At 43.2% G+C, this 20790-nt stretch overlaps 1 protein-coding gene and 1 non-coding gene across 2 annotated transcripts; both read right to left on the bottom strand.

Moving 5' to 3' along the window:
* Positions 1-326: 326 nt before the first annotated feature.
* On the bottom strand, positions 327-3851 carry LOC137959552 (uncharacterized). The gene is made up of 4 exons (XM_068806918.1): positions 3654-3851; positions 3458-3557; positions 1287-1369; positions 327-1064 (listed from the first exon to the last, which is right to left on the bottom strand). The coding sequence occupies exons 1-4, from the start codon at positions 3849-3851 to the stop codon at positions 327-329; spliced, it is 1119 nt and encodes a 372-aa protein (XP_068663019.1).
* A 3299-nt stretch (positions 3852-7150) lies between these two features.
* On the bottom strand, positions 7151-7257 carry LOC137960674 (small nucleolar RNA R71). The gene has a single exon (XR_011114225.1). It is a non-coding gene; the product is annotated as a small nucleolar RNA R71 (small nucleolar RNA).
* Between the last annotated feature and the right edge of the window lie 13533 nt (positions 7258-20790).

Raw genomic sequence — 20790 nt, 5'->3', positions numbered from 1 at the left:
TCTTCTTGCAATTTTGGAGCAGAACCAGGGCGTCGGGACCTTCCTGGTCTACCTATGTTGACGGTTTGGGATTGAAGATGGAATCGAGAATGAGAATAGGGAATGCGCACGGGAATGAGATTGGAGAGATAATCAAGCTCGTCGAAGGGAAGCTTGCACCTTGGGTTCCTCAAGGAGAACGCCGACCCTAGGTTCTTTAGAGGAGAACACCGACCCTTTAATAAAATTTTGCTTAGCTACTCATTTCGTTAGCCTGATAAAGCTATCATCCAAGTTTGAGTTATAGATTATTAAAATTATGCCATTCGTGGCTTAGCTACTAGCAACTAATGAAATAAAGAACATATAATGCCTAAGGTGCTTGATTTGCTCCCCTGAGTCACCAACTCACCGCGTCGCCTTTGGATGTCTCGTCTTGCTATGGAGTCCATAACATCACTCTCCCCGTGGAGAAAGAGCTTGTCCGCAAGATCAAATGTTGGGTAGACGTGCTTAAAGATGGCGAGATCTTCCCATGTGGCCTCTGTAGCATCCGTGTGTGTCCACTGAACTAGAATTTTTGTCTCGTCTTCATGCTGGCGAGCACTGAAAATTTTGGTAGGCGTGAGATCAACTTTACCATCTTCAATAGGTGATAAAGAAGGAACAGAGAGTGGTGCTGAACCTTTTAATGGCTTGAGCAAGGAGACATGAAAGACATTATGAAGCTTGGACTTTGGAGGTAGGTTGAGTTTATACGCTACCTGTCCCACACGCTGGAGAATCTGGAATGGTCCAAAATATTTCAGCGAGAGATTGTGCCGAGTGCCCGCGATGGAATGTTGATGGTATGGCTGGAGATGTAGCAATACAAAATCTCCCTGATTGTACTGGATATCATGGTGATGCTGATCATAATAAGCTTTCATACGGGCTTGAGCTTTTTGAAGACAGAGAGTAGAAAATTCCAGTAACTGATCATGATTGAGGAGGGCTTGGTCAACTGTGTCTACTCTGGTGGACCCCTTAGCATATGAAAGTAGGTGAGGGGGATCTCTGTCATATAGGATTTTCAAGGGTGTGGCCTGTAATGCTGTGTGAAATGAGGTATTGTAGCAGTATTCTGCCCACGGAAGGCATTCCACCCATTGTTTAGGTGTGTTCCCCACAAAACACCGTAAATACATGTCAATGGTGCGGTTCACCACCTTAGTCTAGCCATCTATTTAAGAATGATAGGCGGAAGAGTATTTGAGTTTGGTACCCGATAACCGGAATAGCTCTCTCCAAAAATGACTTGTAAATACCACATTGCGATCACTGACAATGGATTCCAGGATGCCGTGGAGACAAACAATATTAGCAAAGAAAACTGGAGCTACCCATGCTGCTGTATAAGGATACTCCAACGGTATAAAGTGGAAATATTTGGAAAACCAATCAACCACCACAAAAAAGAATAGACTTGCCCGAAGCCTTAGGAAGTCTATCGATGAAATCCATTGAGATGTCCGACCAAACCTGTGTTGGGAGATTTAGTGGTTGCAGAACCCTAGCTGGACTTAAATTTTTGGTCTTGTTCCTCTGGCACATTTGACATTCAGCCACATACTTGGCAATAGTGGCTTTCATCCTCTCCCAAAAAAAATCTCTGTGTATTCGCTGTAATGTCTTGAGAAGGCCCTCGTGAGTACTGTCATGGTATGATGAAACTGCAATGGCTACCAAAGGGGATGCGGCCGATAGATAGATGTGGTGCTTGTATAAAATCATGTTGACCTAAAGTGACCAGTGGGAAGACATTGTGCCCCTTGCAATTTTTTGTGTCAACTCCTTCATGCAGGGGTGCGCTGGTGGTCCTTTTTGATTGAATCCAGCAAGAGGGGCGTCGGGTGACTAATGGCAGCAATAAGTGTGGTCTCCTTTGACTGTCAGGATAGGGCATCCACAGCTTTGTTCAAGGCCCCTGCCTTGTGTTCAACAATAAAATCAAACCCCAGGAGTTTTGTAATCCAATGCTAGTGTGGAGAAGTTGATAGGCGTAGCTCCAATAGAAACTTCGAACTGTAGTGGTCTGTGCGGATGATAAAGAAGTGCCCCCATAAATACGGCCCCAGTGACAGACTGCCTTGGCTAGGCCAATTAATTCCCTTTCATAGGCCGGTAAATTATGATGATGAGCGGCAAGTTGATGGCTGAAGTAAGCAATGGGGTAGTGAGATTGTTGTAGGACTGCCCCAATCCCACCTCCGGATGCGTCACATTCCACCACAAATAGGTCCTCAAAATCAGGTAACTACAATACTGGAGCTGTTGCCAATGTGTCTTTGAGGGTCTGGAAAGCTTGTTCTGTGGTATCATTCCAATGGAAGGCATTGCGTCTGAGGAGATTTGAGAGTGGATCTGAGAGTGGCGCATAATTGTGGATGAATTTTCTATAGTAACCTGCTAGTGCCAAAAATCCCTGTAAGGCTGAGATATTTCTCGGTTGCGGCCAATGTATGATAGCAGAATTTTTTTTCGGATCCACTATGACCCCTGTTGATGTAATGACGTGCCCCAAATAGGCTAATTGATGGCGACCAAACGCACACTTGGAACATTTTAAATATAGATGATGAGTTCGAATTATTGTGAAAACCAGCCGCAGATGTTGATCCCATGACTTTCTGTAGATTAAGATATCATAAAAAAATACTAACACAATTTTTTTTGAGATAGGCTCTAAATACCTCGTTCATTAATGCTTGGAACGTTGAGTAAGCATTGGACGGTCCGAAAGGCATGATGACGAATTCAAAATGGCCATGATGAGTACGAAAGGCTGTCTTTGGTATATCCGGAGGATACATTTGGACCTGGTGATACCCCAAACGCAAGTCCAATTTGGTAAAAAATTGAGCCCCATATAGTTCGTCTAATAATTCATCCACCACTGGTATAAGGAACTTGTCCTTGACTGTCTTGGCATTCAATTCTCTATAGTCCACACAAAATCTCCAAGTATTGTCGTGTTTCTTGACCAATAGCACTGGAGAGGAGAAAGGAGACGTACTGTGTCGGATGAGACCTTGTTGCAGCATGAGGTGACATTGATGTTCAATTTCATCTTTTCGAATGTGTGAGTATCTATATGGCCGCACCACTACCACTTTGGATCCTGCCTTCAAACAAATCTTGTGGTCATAGTGTCTCAATGGGGGAAGAGACTTCGGCTCCTAAAAGAGGTTGTTAAAGTCCTCGAGTAGCTTTTCTAGAGTGGTAGGTGGGTGTTGGTCTGGCTGAAGAACTTGTAAATGTGCTAGAAGGTGAGCTTGGTGTCCTTGTAATGTGACCTTGTTGCCCTCTAACTCAAAGGTCATGGTTAAGGCCGCGAAATCCCACATGATGGGTCCCAAAGTTTGGAGCCACTTAATCCCCAAAACCATATCAAAACCTGTGAGTGGAATGATGAGAAATTTTGCTGAAAATGGTTTACCTTCAATGGAGAACATAATGGCCTTGTTGATCCCATAACTTTGAAAATTTTCTCCATTAGCCACCGAGAGGGAAGCTATAGGACGAGGCTGGATGGGGAGCTGTAAATGTTTGGCAGCATTGAAACACAAATAGTTATGAGGGCTGCCCGAGTCCACCAGACTTAGTAGCGGTTACTCATTGACTAAGGCGCACACCTGCATGGTAGTAGTGGACTGGATGCCTGTGATGGCGTGGAGAGAAATCTCTGGTTCCTCCACTTGGGGCTCTTTGACCTCTGGAACTTCTTCCCCTTCATTAGTAACTTCCAACCAAAATAATTTCTGACATTGATGCCCAAATGTATATTGTTCGTCACAATTATAACACAATCCCTTGGAACTTCTTTCTTCCATCTCGGCTCTGTTCAATTTCTTGATAAATGCTGGTTGAGAAGGACTCGGCTTAGGTTTGAGGAGGCACTAAATTCACAGTATTGCGCCATGGTGGTCCTGTGTTGTGGGAGCCAGCCGTTTGTCTTCCCCCCTGCCATGTCGGCTTGCATGACTGTAATTTTTGTTTGGTTTCTAATGCTCTGGCCAAATTCATCACCCTCAATAAATCCATAGGGGCAAGGAGTTCCACCTCTAGGTGTAGTGCCTCAGTCAACCCAGTTGTAAACAGACCTACTTGCTGGTCCACCCTCACGACCTTGCTGGCCCGGGCCAACTTCTTTTGGAATGCCTTTTGATACTGTGCACCAGTGCCGGTTTGGCGTAGTAACACCAAATCCTCCAGTGGATTGCTTTGAGCTGGTGATCCAAACCGGATTGAACACAATTCTTTAAATTCTTGTCAATTTAAATTTGGATACTCCAATTCTAATTGATGGCCCCATAGCTACGCATCGTCGAGCATATGGAAGGCGACCAATCCCACTTTGTCACTTTCAGTAGTACGTTGGTGAGAAAAAAAAATTCACACCTGTAGAGTCATATCAGAGAGTCCTCAAACCCATTAAAAATTGGGAACTCCCATTTGGTGTATCTCGGAATGGTCCCTCCTCCGGGATCCGAATTTTCTCCTGGTGCTGGATGCTTTGTGCGTCCAACATAAAGTTGCCCTTGTCTGAGCGCAGGGCTTCTTTCCCCTTCCTTTGGTTTGGAATTTATTCCCCCAATCATATCATATAATCTATGGGATAGGGCTTCAATTTGTAAATGTACCTATTGAGAGACCCAACTGTCCACCAATGCAACCAGACGTTGCTGAAACTCTTCTTGCCTTGCCGCCACTCGGGTGTCACTCTATTCTTCCTTAGTGTGTATCATATCTTTGATACAAGTTAGAAACTCGGCGTTGTTAGATGACTCTCCCATACTGACCTGCTCTGATACCAACGTGTTAAGGTCTCTGACCATGGACCGAGTGATTCGACGGTGGGAGAGGTCTTCTTGCATGTTAGGTGCTCTGACCATGGACCGTGTAACCCTTTTGGAGGGGAGGTCTTCGACCAGCTCTAGTTCAGCTCAGTGGGAACGTGATGCCCCGGGTCGACCTATGATGTCTATTACTGAGTGAATACGAGAACATAGAGGAGTGATAGATGCCATATTCTGACATGAGAACTAGGTTAATTATAATAGAATAACCTTTATAATTGCGTTATAGGTGGTTATTTATCGATTTTCAAATGAAACGTGCATTTATTGAATTTGGCATTAACCACTATATATATTGCCTATTTTTCTCTTCTGAATTATATTTCATTGTTTTTAAGGTTTATTTCTTCCTGAAATGCTTTTTATGGATTCAATTATGGAATTTCAGGAGAATTTTGGTGGAGAAGGAGATATTTACCAAAATTCCCATAGTGAAATGGAGGTATTTTTTTAGGGCAAATGGTATTAAAAGAAAGAAAAAAATCGTATTAAAGGGAAGAGAGCGTCGAGAGAAGGGGAGGAATCATCGACCAAAATAGAGCACCGGGGGACCGAAACAGGGGAAGACCCCGAGAGGAGTTTGCCACCGTCGTTCGCCGCACCACCATCGTCCACCGCCGTCTGGCAACCGAGAACAGAACCGAGGAGAGCTCGAGAGAGTCTCCATCGCGGTGAGTTCGACAGTGCCAGTTTCTGCTCACCAGGCCGAGAGGTGATCCGAGAGGGCTTCTCCGGTGCCAATTCCGCATTCCGACCATCCTCCGGCGTCTATTACATATTTCCGACCATTCCCGGAGCTATTCCGACTCCAACCGAGACTTGAGAGAGCCGGTTAGAGGACTTTAGCTCTGTTTCATCCTTCGCAGAACGTCACCTCCGTCCATCGACTTCTATCCTTCATAGTCGGCGTTGTTTCTACCTCCGGCCACTCACTCTTGCTACCCGAAGCCATCAATTTCAGGAAATTGCAGCACCTGTGAGAACGAGTCTGCTACCCGAGCGAGAGGAAGGAGAAGGGGAGTAATTCATCAATATTGAATTTAATTTTTCTATAGTTTGAACTTAGGTTTTGAATGTTTATTAAATGTGATTTGATAATTAATGTTTATTGAATTTTTTTTTTCTGGATATTTGATTAAATTAGCTAGTTAGGGTAGGATTATAATTTAGGTTGGATTTTGGTATTTTAATCCGATTTATGTCTTTCACTCTATGCGCCCGAGAGGGGCTAGACGCAAGGATTGAGAAATCGGATCCGTGGTTACGTGGCGCTAAAGAGAGGCATAAATCACCGTAAAATCCAGAGTTGACGTTTCCTGTTGCGCAAGTAGTTAACCAGATGATTGCTTGATAATTTAGGATATAATTAGTGTTTAGTTCAAATTAATTCATCATATTTGGTTAGGCTAGTTGACTGAAGAATACACAAAATTCAGTCCTCCCTTTGGATATGACCCTCGCTTCCCGCTAAATTACATGAACGATTCGTATGCTTGCGAGGTATAAAAGCCGATGTCATTAAATTTTACTTCAAGTTTTTGGCGCCGTTGCCGGGGAGGCACGTATTAAGTGTATTTCTTTGTTCTCCATGGTCTTAGGTTAGATTTATTTTTATTTTATTTTATTTTATTTTTTATTTTTTTGCTTTCATAATTTTATCTTGGTGATTTTGTATGGAATTATTTTTATTTCTTCTAGTTACTTTGTATTTTTAGTAGTGATTTTGTTAGCTTAATTTGATAGTTCATTTTTTTTCTTTTTGTATTTTTATGCACGGGCGCCTCTCCCTAGGTGGACCATTAGCTCCCTTTGTTGAAGAGGTAGAACATATTTGTAGGAAAACACTCAAAGTCAAGTTAGGAGCTACCATCGCCAATCAGGGTGAACCATTACAGTTACCTACAGCAGGTGACCGTAGAGCCCTGAGGGATTATTCTATCCCATCCCACTTCACATCACCTTCTTGCATTATATTGCCACCCACTACTGCCGCCAGTTATGAGTTGAAACCGGGTGTGATCCAACTCCTCCCTACATTCTATGGGTTGGAGAAGGAGGACCCTTATTACTACATCAAGGAATTCTTAGATATTTGTGAAACTTTCAAATTCCAAAATTTCTCAGATGATTCTATCCAGTTAAGACTTTTTCCATTTTCACTTAAGGATAAGGCCAAGTCTTGGCTTAATTCCTTAGAGGTGGGTAGCATTACTTCATGGGACACATTAGTCACGAAATTTTTGTCCAAGTACTTTCCCATTCAAAGAACTACAGCCCTCAGAAGAGAAATCTCCAACTTTATGCAGCAGGAGGGTGAACACTTTTATGAGGCTTGGGAGAAATGGAAGGATTTGATCCGTAGGTGTCCGCATCATGGGTTTGAGAAATGGCATTTAGTGCAATACTTTTATCAAGGTCTTACACCCCAGGTTAGATCCATGGTAGATGCAACGAGTGGTGGGAGTTTGATGGGTAAGAGTGCTAGTGAGGCGTGGGACTTCTTTGAAAAGTTGAGTGATCAATCTCAGCAATGGGGTTCATCATTTAATGTTGATAGGAGATCCCATGAAGCCAAAAGAGGGTCTCTACGAGGTTAGTGAAACACCCATGCTCATGGCCAAGATTGAGGGGTTGACTAGAAAAATTGATGCCCTTATGGTGTCCAAGAGTTCAACTGCTTCTAACCCATCTACTATCTGTGCCATATGCTCTGGTTCATCTCATCCCACACAAATGTGTCCATCTAGTTCATCCTACCCGGAGCTCATTGAGGACTTGAATGCAGTCCAGAATTTTCATAGACCAAACCGGAACGATCCTTTTTTGGAAACATATAATCCGGGTTGGGCTAGGCACCCAAATTTCTCATGGTCCAACGGCCCACAGGTTGGGGGTCCTCCAGGGTTTACTCAACCCCAAGCTCCGCGCCCACACTTCACTCAACAGCCATTGATTCCACAAAAACCTTCACTTGAGGATACACTTCAATTATTCATGCAGAATACTCAGTCCTCCATTGCTAAACTTGAAATGCAAGTGAGTCAGTTGGTCAGCCACATGAGTGAACAAGCACAAAATAGACTCCCGAGTCAAACCATTCCTAATCCCAAAAGCACACATGAGAGTGGGTTGAGTTCCAAACCCCACCATGAGTAAGCCAAAGCCATAACCACCCTTAGGAGTGGTTGTGAGTTGAAAATGGGGTAGGGACCTCTAAGTCTAAAGAGTCAAAGGATGACAATGGGGACACATCATTGAGTGAAGAACCTCCAAGTTCTCCACCAACAGCCAAGCAGATCCGTAACCAAGTCCCACTAGCTCCTTATCCGCAGAGGTTATCGGGCCCACCTAGGAAAGGAGATAGCATGCATGAAACATTGGAACTGTTCAGTAAGGTTCACATTAACATTCCACTTCTTGATGCTATTAGGCAAGTCCCTGCCTATGCCCGATTTTTTAAAGACCTTTGTACACAGAAGAGAAAATAACATGTTAACAAAAAGTTCTTTCTTACTGAGAATGTAAGCTCAATTCTGAAGCACAACACTCCTCCTAAAGTTAAAGATCCTGGATGTCCCACAATTTCATGTGTCATTGGTGAACATACCATCCAGAGAGCTCTTCTTGACTTAGGGACAAGTGTGAATTTGCTTCCTTTCTTTGTGTACCAGTAATTAGGTTTGGGGGAATTGAAGCCTACTCCCATCACACTTCAACTAGCTGACCGTTCTGTCAAGATACCACGAGGAATAGTTGAAGATGTTTTGATAAAAGTGGACAAATTTCTGTTCCCGATTGATTTCATTGTTCTTGATACAGAACCAGTAGTCAATGTGACCAACCAAATTCCTGTCATCCTACGACGTCCCTTCTTAGCCACATCTAATGCTATCATTCATTGTAAAAGTGGTGAGTTGGAGTTGTCTTTTGGAAAATTTAAGGTCTCATTGAATGTATTTAATGTCGGGCACCACCCACTTGAGTCTGATGATCTAAGTCCTGCATTTAAGATAGAAATTGTTATGCTTGATGACGAATCCACTCTTGAATCTTTTGAGTCTTGCATAACATCTTTAGACATGGACAATTTTGATGAGGAAACATAATTTTGAGAGGTTGATTCTTTACTCAATTCTGTACTTCTGTTGGAGGAAGCTTATGAGGTTATCACAATTGATCATCCACAGGATCTTCCTCTTGACTTGGACAAACCTCTTGAAACTTCCAAGATAGATCTTAAGCCACTTCCTCCCACATTGAAGTATGCGTTCTTGGGGCCCATGAACTCATTACCAGTCATTATTTCCTCTTATTTGAGTATTGAGCAGGAGGAACAATTGACTGAAGTTTTACAAGCACACAGAGAGGCATTGGGGTGGACTCTTGATGCCTTAAAAGGGATTAGCCCCTCCATATGCATGCACCGTATTCATTTGGAGGAGGGGACTAAAGCCTCATGTGAGATGCAACGTAGGTTAAATCCCCATATGCTGGAGGTTGTGAGAGAAGAAGTCATCAGGTTGTTTGTGACAGGAATCATTTACCCTATTTCTGATAGCACCTGGGTGAGTCCAATTCAAGTTGTCCCTAAGAAAGGGGGGATAATGATAATGAAAAATGAGAGTGGTGAATTGATTCCCACAAGAACTACCACCAAGTGGCGTGTCTGCATTGACTATAGAAAACTGAATTCCGCCACTAGGAAGGATCACTTCCCACTACCTTTCATTGATCAGGTACTAGAGCGATTGGCCGACCATAATTTTTATTGCTTCTTAGATGGATACTCCGGCTACAATCAAATTCCCATTGCTCCAAAAGACCTGGAAAAGACCACTTTCACGTGTCCGTTTGGCACCTATGCTTACAGACGCATGCCTTTTGGTTTATGCAATGCGCCCGCCACTTTCCAACGGTGCATGATGAGTATCTTTTCTGACATGATTGGTGACTTTTTAGAGGTCTTTATGGATGACTTTTCTGTGTTTGGCTCTAGTTTTGATACATGTCTGCACAATCTTTCACTCGTATTGTCCCGTTGCATTAAGTCCAATTTAGTCTTGAATTGGGAGAAATGCCACTTCATGGTAAAAGAAGGAATTTTTTTAGGACATGTAGTGTCTGAGCGGGGTGTAGAAGTGGACAAAGCCAAGGTTGACCTAATTGCCAATCTGCCACCACCTACTTCTATGAAGGGGGTGCGTTCTTTCTTTGGCCATGCTGGGTTCCATAGGCTTTTCATTAAGGACTTTACCAAAATTTCTCGTCCTTTGACGAATTTGCTTGCTCAAGATGTTGCTTTTGCCTTTGATGATGCTTGTATTCATGCTTTTGAGACACTGAAGAAATGTTTGTCCACTGCACCCATTGTCCAACCCCCTACTTGGTCTTTGCCTTTTGAGTTGATGTGTGATGCCTCTAACTATGCATTGGGGGCTGTTTTGGGGCAAAAGATGGATAAAATGCCCTGTGTCATTCAGTATGCTAGCCGCACTCTTCATGATGCTCAATTGAATTACAGTACCACTGAGAAGGAGTTGCTAGGTGTTGTGTTTGCCTTGAACAAATTCAGATCATATCTGTTAGGGTCAAAGGTTATAGTATTCACTGATCATTCTGCTTTGAAGTACTTATTATCCATCAAGGACACTAAACCTCGCTTGATTAGATGGATCTTGCAATTGCAAGAATTTGACCTTGAGATTCGAGATAAGAAGGGTTGTGAGAATGTTGTTGCTGATCATCTATCTAGGATCTATGTAGCACCTCAGGAAGGATTCCTTCCTTTAAATAATTCCTTCCCTGATGAACAACTTCTCCAAGTATCCCAGTTGCCTTGGTTTGCTGACATAGTCAACTATCTTGTAACTCATAAGATTCCTGATTATTGGAGTAAACAAGATCGGTTGAAATTCTTTTCCCAAGTCAAACATTTTTTTGTGATGACCCTTATTTGTTCAAGGTGTGTTTTGACCAAGTCATTAGGCATTGTGTACATGAGCAAGACTTTGCCAACATTCTTGAATTTTGTCATTCCCACGCATGTGGTGGACATTTTCGTGCTAGAAAGACCGCGGCTAAAGTCTTGCAATGTGGTTTCTATTGGCCTTCATTATTTAGAGATGCCCATGAGTTTTTTCAGGTGTGTGATAAATGCCAACAAATTGGTTGTTTGTCTAGGAAGAACATAATGCCTCTTAACCCCATTCTTATTGTTGAATTGTTTGATGTGTGGGGTATTGACTTCATGGGTCAATTTCCTGTCTCGTTTAGCTATCAATACATCCTTGTTGCTGTTGAATATGTCTCTAAATGGATTGAAGCTATTGCATGTAAGACAAATGATCACAAAATGGTGGTAAAGTTTTTAAAAGAAAATATCTTTAATCGGTTTGGTACCCCTAGAGCGATCATCAGTGATGGGGGATCTCATTTTTGTAATAGAGCATTTGAGACATTATTGAAGAAATATTCCATCACTCATCGGGTGTCCATTCCGTACCACCTACAAACTTGTGGTCAAGTGGAAATCTCTAATAGGGAGATCAAACGGATTTTGGTGAAGTCGGTTCGCTTTGATAGGAAAGATTGGTCAACTCGATTGGACGATGCTTTATGGGCCTATCGAACCACTTATAAGACTCCTATTGGTATGTCTCCATTTCGCCTAGTGTTTGGCAAAGCATGTCATCTACCTCTTGAGCATGAGCATAGAGCTTATTGGGCCATTAAGGCTTTGAATTTTGATTTGACTCAAGCGGGTGAGGAGAGAAAATTGCAATTGAATGAGTTGGAGGAGATACGTCATGATGCTTATGAGAATGCCAAACTGTATAAGGAGTGAACAATGCTTTTACATGATAAATCTATTTTTCGCAAGTCTTTTACTATTGGACAAAATGTTTTACTTTATAACTCATGATTGCATTTGTTTCCAGGGAAGCTAAGATCCAGGTGATCCGGTCCATTTGAAGTTATACAAGTGTTTCCTCATGGTGCTATTGAGATCCGCAATCACGGAGACGGGTCGGTTTTCAAAGTTAATGGTCAGAGGCTCAAATCATATCTTGAGAATGTCCCCACACAGGAAGAGGTGATGGTGATTTTCTTGGAGGAACCTGTCATTTCATCTTGAATGCGTCAGAGTCTTGCTTACGACTATAAACTTAGCACATTGTGGGCAATCCCCACGTTTCTATCCCTTTGTACATTACGGTTTTATTTTTGGTTTATTCATTCTTATTTGGGATAACCTTTGGTGTACTCTGGTCTTGATTGATTGGAGGTACCCCGGCGATGCCGGCCCCATCATGGATTCGGGGTACTCCCTTGCTGGCTGAGAGCATAAATGGTTTCGGTAGTCGATGACCAGACCTTTGGTCCCTAGTTTGAGAGGTCTGCACTCAAACAACCATTCTGGGATTGACCAGTTCGATCTTGAAGTATTGAATGAAAACCTTATGGTGAGTAACTTAAGGACTTGTGTTCAGCGCGTGATTCCTGCTGCCTTCAGTGGCCAATCACACGGAGATTTCTTCAAAGTGTGATGTGGGATAGCGGTTTCATCTACGGATGATTACCTACGGGTACGACTGATACGAGTAAACCTTCTTCGAGGGAGACTATGTATCATTCCTGGGGGTCTTTATTGACTTTTTGGTATTATTGTTGATGACCAAACACATATGGTCCCACTTATGGATTTAGGAACCCTGAGGGAGCTTAACCCTTACCCTGCTGGAGTATAACTAGCTAAGTTGTTATTCCTTTTTGTAGTCGTTCTGGTGTTTTAATTTTTCCCCTTTGAGGACAATGTCAAGTTTAGGTTTGGGGGGGGGAGGGGTTACAAAAGAGAACATGTAAATCTAGTGTTGATCTATGTTAGTTTGAATAGTCTTGTATGCCTATTTGAGCTCATTCCTTTTTATACCTCAATGAAATTCCTTGTTGTAATGTATGAATGCAAATGGAATTGCTCTTGCTTTCAAAAGACAGATAACTTCAGAAACAGCCTGGGCAAACCCAGGGACATGCACCAGAACAATCGTTTACTTAAAAATAAGTGCATGTGGCAGTGAAGACGAATACAAAATGGTGGTAATACCAAAAATATTCAGTGAAACAAAAATTATGCTGGTAATAGCAAAAGTGCGCTGGTAATAGCGTAAATTGGTTTTAAATCTGGAAGCAATGAGTTTCCTTAACTTTGATGATGAATTGTAATTTGAAAGAAGTTGCAGGTCAAGATTGAAATTGGTATATTTCTTTTGTAAGATTATCAGACAACAGGCTTACTCTACTATTTTCTCTTAATTGTGATGTGACCAGGATTTTATTGTTATTTGTTGCCTCTTTGTTCTGTTGAAATAATTGCTTATGGGTCACATTGGTTCAGGTGGAGTAACAATGAGTGTATTTGGATTGATAATATGCTATATTTTACACAGGTTTTCAAATTGCGCAGGATCTCATATGATTTTCAGATATTTTACGATACTAAGTGTTAGTCATATGTTAATGAGGAGTAAATTTTCTTCAGTTTTCTTTTTATATTATTGATTTAGATGAATTTTGTGGGTAAATTCCATGCAAACCCTCACGAGACATAACTCGTCCACTACTGCAAAGTAGGGGTTTAATGGCTTGTTGCATGCGCTAAATGCAATCGTGTTCCCTACGAAAGTGGCATTTTGTTTTCTTAGGCTTAATTTTGGTTTGATTGTTGTTTTGCTAGGGACTAGCAAAGATTTAGGTTTGGGGGTGTGATAGATGCCATATTCTAACATGAGAACTAGGTTAATTATAATAGAATAACCTTTATAATTGTGTTATAGGTGGTTATTTATCGGTTTTCAAATGAAACGTGCATTTATTGAATTTGGCATTAATCACTGTCTATATTGCATATTTTTCTCTCCTGAATTATATTTCATTGTTTTTAAGGTTTATTTCTTCTTGAAATGCTTTTTATGGATTCAATTATGGAATTTCAGGAGAATTTTGGTGGAGAAAGGGATATTTACCAAAATGCCCTTAGTGAAATGGAGGTATTTTTTAGGGCAAATGGTATTAAAAGAAAGAAAAAAATTGTATTAAAGGGAAGAGAGCGTCGAGAGAAGGGGAGGGATCATCGACCAAAACAGAGCACCAGGGGACCAAAACAAGGGAAGACCCGAGAGGAGTTTGCCACCGTCGTTCGCCGTGCCATCATCGTTCTCTATGCCACCATCATCCACCGCCGTCCGGCAACCGAGAACAAACCCGAGGAGAGCTCGAGAGAGTCTCCATCGCGGTGAGTTCGACAATGCCAGTTTCTGCTCGCCAGGCCGAGAGGTGATCCGAGAGGGCTTCTCCGGTGCCAATTCCGCATTTCGACCATCCTCCGGCGTCTATTACGTATTTCCGACCATTCCCATAGCTATTCCGACTCTGACCGAGACTCGAGAGAGCCGGTTAGAGGACTTCAGCTCTATTTTGTTCTTCGTCGGAAGTCACCTCCGTCCGTTGGCTTCTATCCTTCGTCGCCGGCGTCGTCTCTACCTCCGGCCACTCACTCTTGCTACCCGAAGCCATCAATTTCAGGAAATTGCAGCATCCGTGAGAACGAGTCTGCTGCCCGAGCGAGAGGAAGGAGAAGGGGAGTAATTCATCATTTTGAAATTTACTTTTTCTATAGTTTGAACTTAGGTTTTGAATGTTTATTAAATGTGATTTGATAATTAATGTTTATTGAATATTTGTTTTCCGGATATTTGATTAAATTAGCTAGTTAGGGTAGCATTATAATTTAGGTTGGATTTTGGTATTTTAATCCGATTTCTGTCTTTCACTCTATGCGCCCAAGAGGGGCTAGATGCAAGGATTGAGAAATCGGATCCGTGGTTACGTGGCGCTCGAGAGAGGCACGAATCACCGTAAAATCCAGAGTTGACGTTTCCTGTTGTGCAAGTAGTTAAGCAAATGATTGCTTGATAATTTATGATAAAATTAGTGTTTAGTTCAGATTAATTCATCATATTTGGTTAGGCTAGTTGACTGAAGAATACACAAAATTCAGTCATCCCCGTGGATATGACCCTCGCTTCCCGCTAAATTACATGAACGATTCGTATGCTTGCGAGGTATAAAAACCGATGTCATTAAATTTTACATCAAGGAGCGTGAAAGAGAATCAAGGGATAACTCGGCTCTAAGAGAGTCCAAAACCTAGGTTCCTTGGAGGAGGAGAACACAGACCCTAAAATTTGATAAAATCTGTCTTACCTTTTTTTCACTTTTCTGAACCCTCTTAAGCCATCTACGATTTTGGCCAAGAGTCTGTTCTACATCCTTTTTTACAACACTACCATTCATTGGCTTACAAGTTAAACTTAGGAAATAAATAAATACATGTGTTGTTGCACGCTAGCACTTAAGTGGCATACAAGCTAACGTGTTGGAGTTACTGCTGCTGTTCACTTGCTGAATCAAAAGAATCAAAACATAACATACTTTTTCTGCTCACGTGGTGCTGATCTTCTGACTGACTATTGCTGCTCAAGTGTTGCTGATCCTGCTGAGCTTCCCGTGTCGACTCGCCCGTGTCACCTTTGGACGACTCGTCTTGCTATGGTGTCCCTAACATCACTCCCTGGGGGAAGAAAGAGCTTTTCCTCAAGCTCGAAGTCGGGGTAAGCATGCTGGAAAACAACGAGATCTTCCCAAGTGGCTTCGGTGGCATGTGTGTGGGTCCACTGGACTAGGACCTCTTTGTCGTTGTCATGCTGCCAAGCACTCAATATGTGAGCAGGCGTTAGTGAAAGCTTACCATCTTCAATCGGTGGTAGTGCTGGAATAGAGGGAGGGGCGGGGCCCTTTAGAGGCTTGAGTAAGGAGACGTGAAAAGCTTTATGGAGTTTGGCCTCTAGTGGCAGTTGGAGCTGATATGCAACCTATCCAATCCGCTGGAGAATTTTGAAGAGACCAAAATATTTAGGAGAAAGCTTGTGGCGAGTACCTGCAATGGAATTCTGGTGGTACGGGTGGAGACAGAGCCATACAAAATCATCCGGACTGTACTGCACATCATGGTGGCCTTGGTCATAATAGTGTTTCATTCGGGGTTGAGCTGTCTGGAGGTGTTGGGTAGTCGTTGCCAACAATTGGTCACGAGAGAGAAGAGCTTGGTCCACGGCCTCCACTCGGGTGGTACCACATGCTTACGACAGCAATTGAGGAGGATCCCAACCATATAGGATTTTGAATGGGGTGGCCTGTAAAGATGTGTGGAACGAAGTGTTATAGAAGTACTCCGCCCACGGAAGGAAGTCTACCCACCTTTTGGGACTGTCCCCCAAAAAAACACCGCAAACACATCTCAATGGTGCGGTTGACTATCTCTGTTTGGCCGTCAGTTTGAGGGTGATATGCTGAAGAAAACTTGAGTTTAGTACCGGAGAGCCTAAAAAGGTCCTTCCGAAAGAGACTTGTAAATACCACATCGCGGTCACTGACGATAGATTCGGGAATCCCGTGAAGGAGAACAATATGGGCAAAGAAATGTTGAGCGACAATGGCTGCTGTATACGGATGCTCCATAGGTGTAAAATGGGCATATTTTGAAAAATGGTCTACCACCACCAAGAGGACTGATTTGCCCCAAGCTTTTGGAAGCGCTTCAATAAGATCCATGGAAAGGTCGGCCCATACCTGAGTGGGAAGCTGGAGCGGTTGCAAGGCACCTGCTGGATGCAAATGTTCAACTTTGTTCCATTGACACACTAGGCATTGAGCCACTTATTGTGCAATGGTAGATTTCATACCTGGCCAATAAAAATCATTCCGGAGGCGTTGAAGTGTTTTCTGCAGTCCTTCGTGGGTGCTGTCATGATAAGAGGAAATGGAAATAACGATCAATGGAGAAGTGGAGGGCAATTAGAGATGCTGTTTGTAGAGAATAAGGTGGTCTTGAACTGCCCAATGTGCTGATTTGGTGCCCATAGCAATCTGGTGGGACAGCGCCTATAATTCTGGTTGGCCTCCCAGATGGAATCGAGTAAAAACGGAGTGGAGTGACTAATAGGAGGCAGCTGCAGTTGGTCGTCAGTGCGCCGGGAGAGGGCATCAACGGCTTTGTTCAAACTGCCTGCTCTATGTTCCACTTGAAAGTCAAAGCACATTAACTTACTCAACCAGATCTGTTGAGGAGAAGTGGAGATGCGTTGATCCAACAAAAACTTCAAACTGTAGTGATCGGTGCGGATAATAAAGAAGCGGCCCCATAAGTATGGTCCCCAATGATAGACGGGCTTGGAGAGTCCGATGAGTTCTTGTTCGTATGCGGGAAGCTTATTGTGGTGCAATGCAAGCTGACGACTGAAATAGGCAATGGGGTGCTGATTTTGTTGAAGCACCGCTCCAATCCCACCTCCGGAGGCATCACATTAGACCACAAAGACTTCTGCAAAATCTAGAAGCTGAAGTACCGGGGCTGATGCTAAGGCTTGCTTGAGAGCTTGAAATGATTTTTCAGCACTGTCATTCCATTGGAAAGCATTACGGCGGAGGAGAGTTGTGAGAGGGCTAGCAAGCTTAGCATAATTGTGGATGAATTTTTTGTAGTAGCTGGCTAAGCCCAGAAATCCTCTCAAGGCTGAAATATGTGTGGGCAGTAGCCAATTCAGAATGGCTTCAATCTTGTCCAGATCCAGTCTGATGCCTGCTGCGGTAATAACATGACCAAGATAGGCCAGGTTCTGGGTACCAAACGAGCACTTGGAACGCTTTAAATATAAGGGATGTGTCCGTAGAAGTTGGAACACCACTTGTAAGACGCGGAGATGGTGAGTCCATGACTTGCTATAGATCAGAATATTATCAAAGAATACTAAAACAAATTTTCTGAGATAGTCTTGAAATACCTCGTTCATGAGTGCTTGAAAGGTAGAAGGGGCATTGGAGAGACCGAACGGCATGACAATGAATTCAAAGTGCCCATGGTGAGTACGGAAGGTGGTCTTTTCGATATCTGGCGGGTACATTCTGACTTGGTGATAGCCCGAGCGTAACTCTAACTTGGTGAAAAATGTGGCACCCTTCAATCCATCGAGGAGCTCATCGATGACAGGAATAGGAAATTTGTCTTTAATGGTCTTGGCATTGAGCTCTCCGTAATCCACGCGAAACCGCCAAGTATTATCATTCTTTTTGACCAAGAGAATGTGGCTTGAGAATGGGGACTTACTCGGCCAGATGAGACCCTATTGGAGCATGAGGTGGCACTGACGCTCAATTTCATCCTTCTCTATGTGGGGGTACCGGTAGGGACGCACAAGCACCACTTCGGATCCAGCCTTCAAACTGATCCTATGGTCACAATGGCCCAGTGGGGGAAGAGAAATTGGCTCCTGAAAGAGGTACTTGAAGTGCTCACGTAAACTATCCAACTTGCTGTCCTCTGTTGTATGCTGTTGCAGGCCGTGTAATTGGACTGGCCCTTCACAAGTATGGCCCTGTAAGGTGACCTTGTTGTGGTCCACGGTGAAGTTCATCCTCAAAGCTGAAAAGTCCCACAAAATGGGCCCAAAAGTTTGGAGCCACTTAACGCCCAATACCATGTCGAACCCTGCCAATGGGATTATAAAAAAATTCTGCTGAGAAGTGCTAATTGTCAATCTCGAACACGACTGTCTTGCTGACCCCGTAGCTGGTCACATTTGCAACAGAGGCGGAAGCTGCTAGCCGTGGCTGAATTAGGAACTGTAAGTACTTGGCCGCGGTAAAACTCAAAAAATTATGAGTGCTCCCGGAGTCCACCAAACTGAGGAGGGGTTGCTGATTGACCAGGGCAGAAACTTGCATTGTGGTTGTGGACTGGAGCCCGATGATGGCGTGCAAGGAAATGGCGGGCTGTTCAACCTCTGGTGTGTCCAGTTCAGAGTGTGCTTCTTCTTCCACTTCAATGTCGAGTTCTAACCAGAATAATTTTGGGCACTAGTGCCCAAAAGTATACTGCTCATCACAATTATAACACAACCCTTTCGCCCTTCGTGTTTCCATTTCACACCGGTTTAATTTTTGGATAAAGGATGGAGTGGCTGGAGCAGATTTAGGGGTTGTAGACGGAGGGGCAGCAGCACCCTGGTGGGGCTGGGGAGGAGCGTTAGTTCTCCATGGCTGAGCTGAGCTAGGTACTAGCGAACTAGTCTTTGCCCCTGTCCACACTGACCGTCTAATCTGAAATTTCTGTTTGGCTTCCAAAGCACATGCCAAATTCATTGCTCAAGACATATCAGTGGGCACAAGGCATTCTACTTTCAGACGAAGGGACTCAGTGAGGCCGGCTATGAATAAGCTGACGTGCTGGTCTACTGATAGATGCCATATTCTGACATGAGAACTAAGTTAATTATAATAGAATAACCTTTATAATTGTGTTATAGGTGGTTATTTATCGGTTTTCAAATGAAATGACCATTTATTGAATTTGGCATTAATCATTGTCGATATTGCATATTTTTCTCTCTTGAATTATATTTCATTGTTTTAAGGTTTATTTCTTCCTGAAATGCTTTTTATAGATTTAATTATGGGATTTCAGGAGAATTTTGGTGGAGAATGAGATATTGACCAAAATGCCCTTAGTGAAATGGAGGTGATTTTTAGGTCAAATCATTTTAAAATAAATAGGATGGTATTAAAGGAAAGAGGAGGTGGAATGAGGGGGGCGAGACCCGAGAGGGGAGACCCGAGAAGTCGAACCACGAGGGGGCAGCGTGAAAACAAAACATAAACGGAGACCAAAACAGAGGACTTTGAACGGAAACAGGGGAGGACCCGAGAGGAGTTCCCCACCGTCGTTCGCCGGGCCAATACCTTTCGCCGCGCCATCGTCGTCCACCGCCGTCCAGCAACCGAGAACAAACCCGAGGAGAGCTCAAGAGAGTCTCCATTGAGGTGAGTTCGACAGTCGTCGCTCGCCAGGCCAAGAAGTGATTCGAGAGGGCTTCTCTAGTGCCACTTCCACTTTCCGACCATTCTCCGGAGTCGGTTACGTATTTCCGACCATTCCCGGAGTGACTCCGACTCCGACCAAGACTCGAGAGAGCCGGTTAGAGAACTTCATCTCTGTTTTGTTCTTCGCCGGACATTACCTCCGTCCGTCGGCTTCCAACCTTCGTCGCCGGAGTCGTCTTCACTTCCAGCCACTCACTCTTGTTACCCGAAGCCATTAATTTCGGGAAATTGCAGCACCCGTGAGAATGAGTTGCTGCCCGAGCGAGAGGAAGAGGAAGGGAAGTAATTCGTCATTATTGAATTTAATTTTTTATATAGTTGAACTTAGGTTTTGAACGTTAATTGAATCTGATTTGATAATTAATGTTTATTTAAGATTTGTTTTCTGGATATTTGATTAAATTAGCTAATTAGGGTAAGATTATAATTGAGGTTGGATTTTGGTATTTTAATCCGATGTTTGTCTTTCACTCTATGCTCCCGAGAGGGGCTAGACGCAAGGATTGAGAAATCGAATTCGTGATTACGTGGCGCTCGAGAGAGGCACGAATCACGGTAAAATCCAGAGTTGATAATTTTAGCATCATCACAATAGAAAATTGATTCTCTGCATTCTATTGTAATCCGGTCTTTGTCATTAACTCTAGCCGCCCGAGAGGGGCTAGACGCAAGGTTTGAGAATCCGGATTCGTGGTTTTGTGGCGCTCGAGAGAGGCACGAATCACGGTAAAATCCAGAGTTGACGTTTCCTATTGTGCAAGTAGTTAATTAGATTATTGTTTGATAATGTAGGATATAATTAGTGTTTAGTTCAGATTAATTCATCATATTTGGTTAGGCTAGTTGACTGAAGAATACACAAAATTCAATCCTCCCTGTGGATATGACCCTTGCTTACTGCTAGATTACATGAACGATT

This window comes from Aristolochia californica, unplaced genomic scaffold (assembly GCF_029961685.1).
Source record: "Aristolochia californica isolate CCGP_79_NKW_82.1479 unplaced genomic scaffold, dmAriCali1.0.hap1 SCAF_3, whole genome shotgun sequence".
NCBI lineage: Eukaryota > Viridiplantae > Streptophyta > Magnoliopsida > Piperales > Aristolochiaceae > Aristolochia > Aristolochia californica.
Note: the sequence above shows the minus strand (reverse complement) of the source record. Positions and strands in the feature narration are given on the sequence as shown.

What these genes read in the sequence shown, in the direction of transcription:
- LOC137959552 (XM_068806918.1), bottom strand. Translation starts at nt 3,851, where the DNA reads ATGGAAGAAAGAAGTTCCAAGGGATTGTGTTATAATTGTGACGAACAA. An exon ending in AGTCCACTACTACCATGCAG is followed by an intron (nt 3,558 to 3,653) that starts GTGTGCGCCTTA and finishes AAACATTTACAG; the next exon opens with CTCCCCATCCAGCCTCGTCC. An exon ending in CATTATGTTCTCCATTGAAG is followed by an intron (nt 1,370 to 3,457) that starts GTAAACCATTTT and finishes ATCCTTATACAG; the next exon opens with CAGCATGGGTAGCTCCAGTT.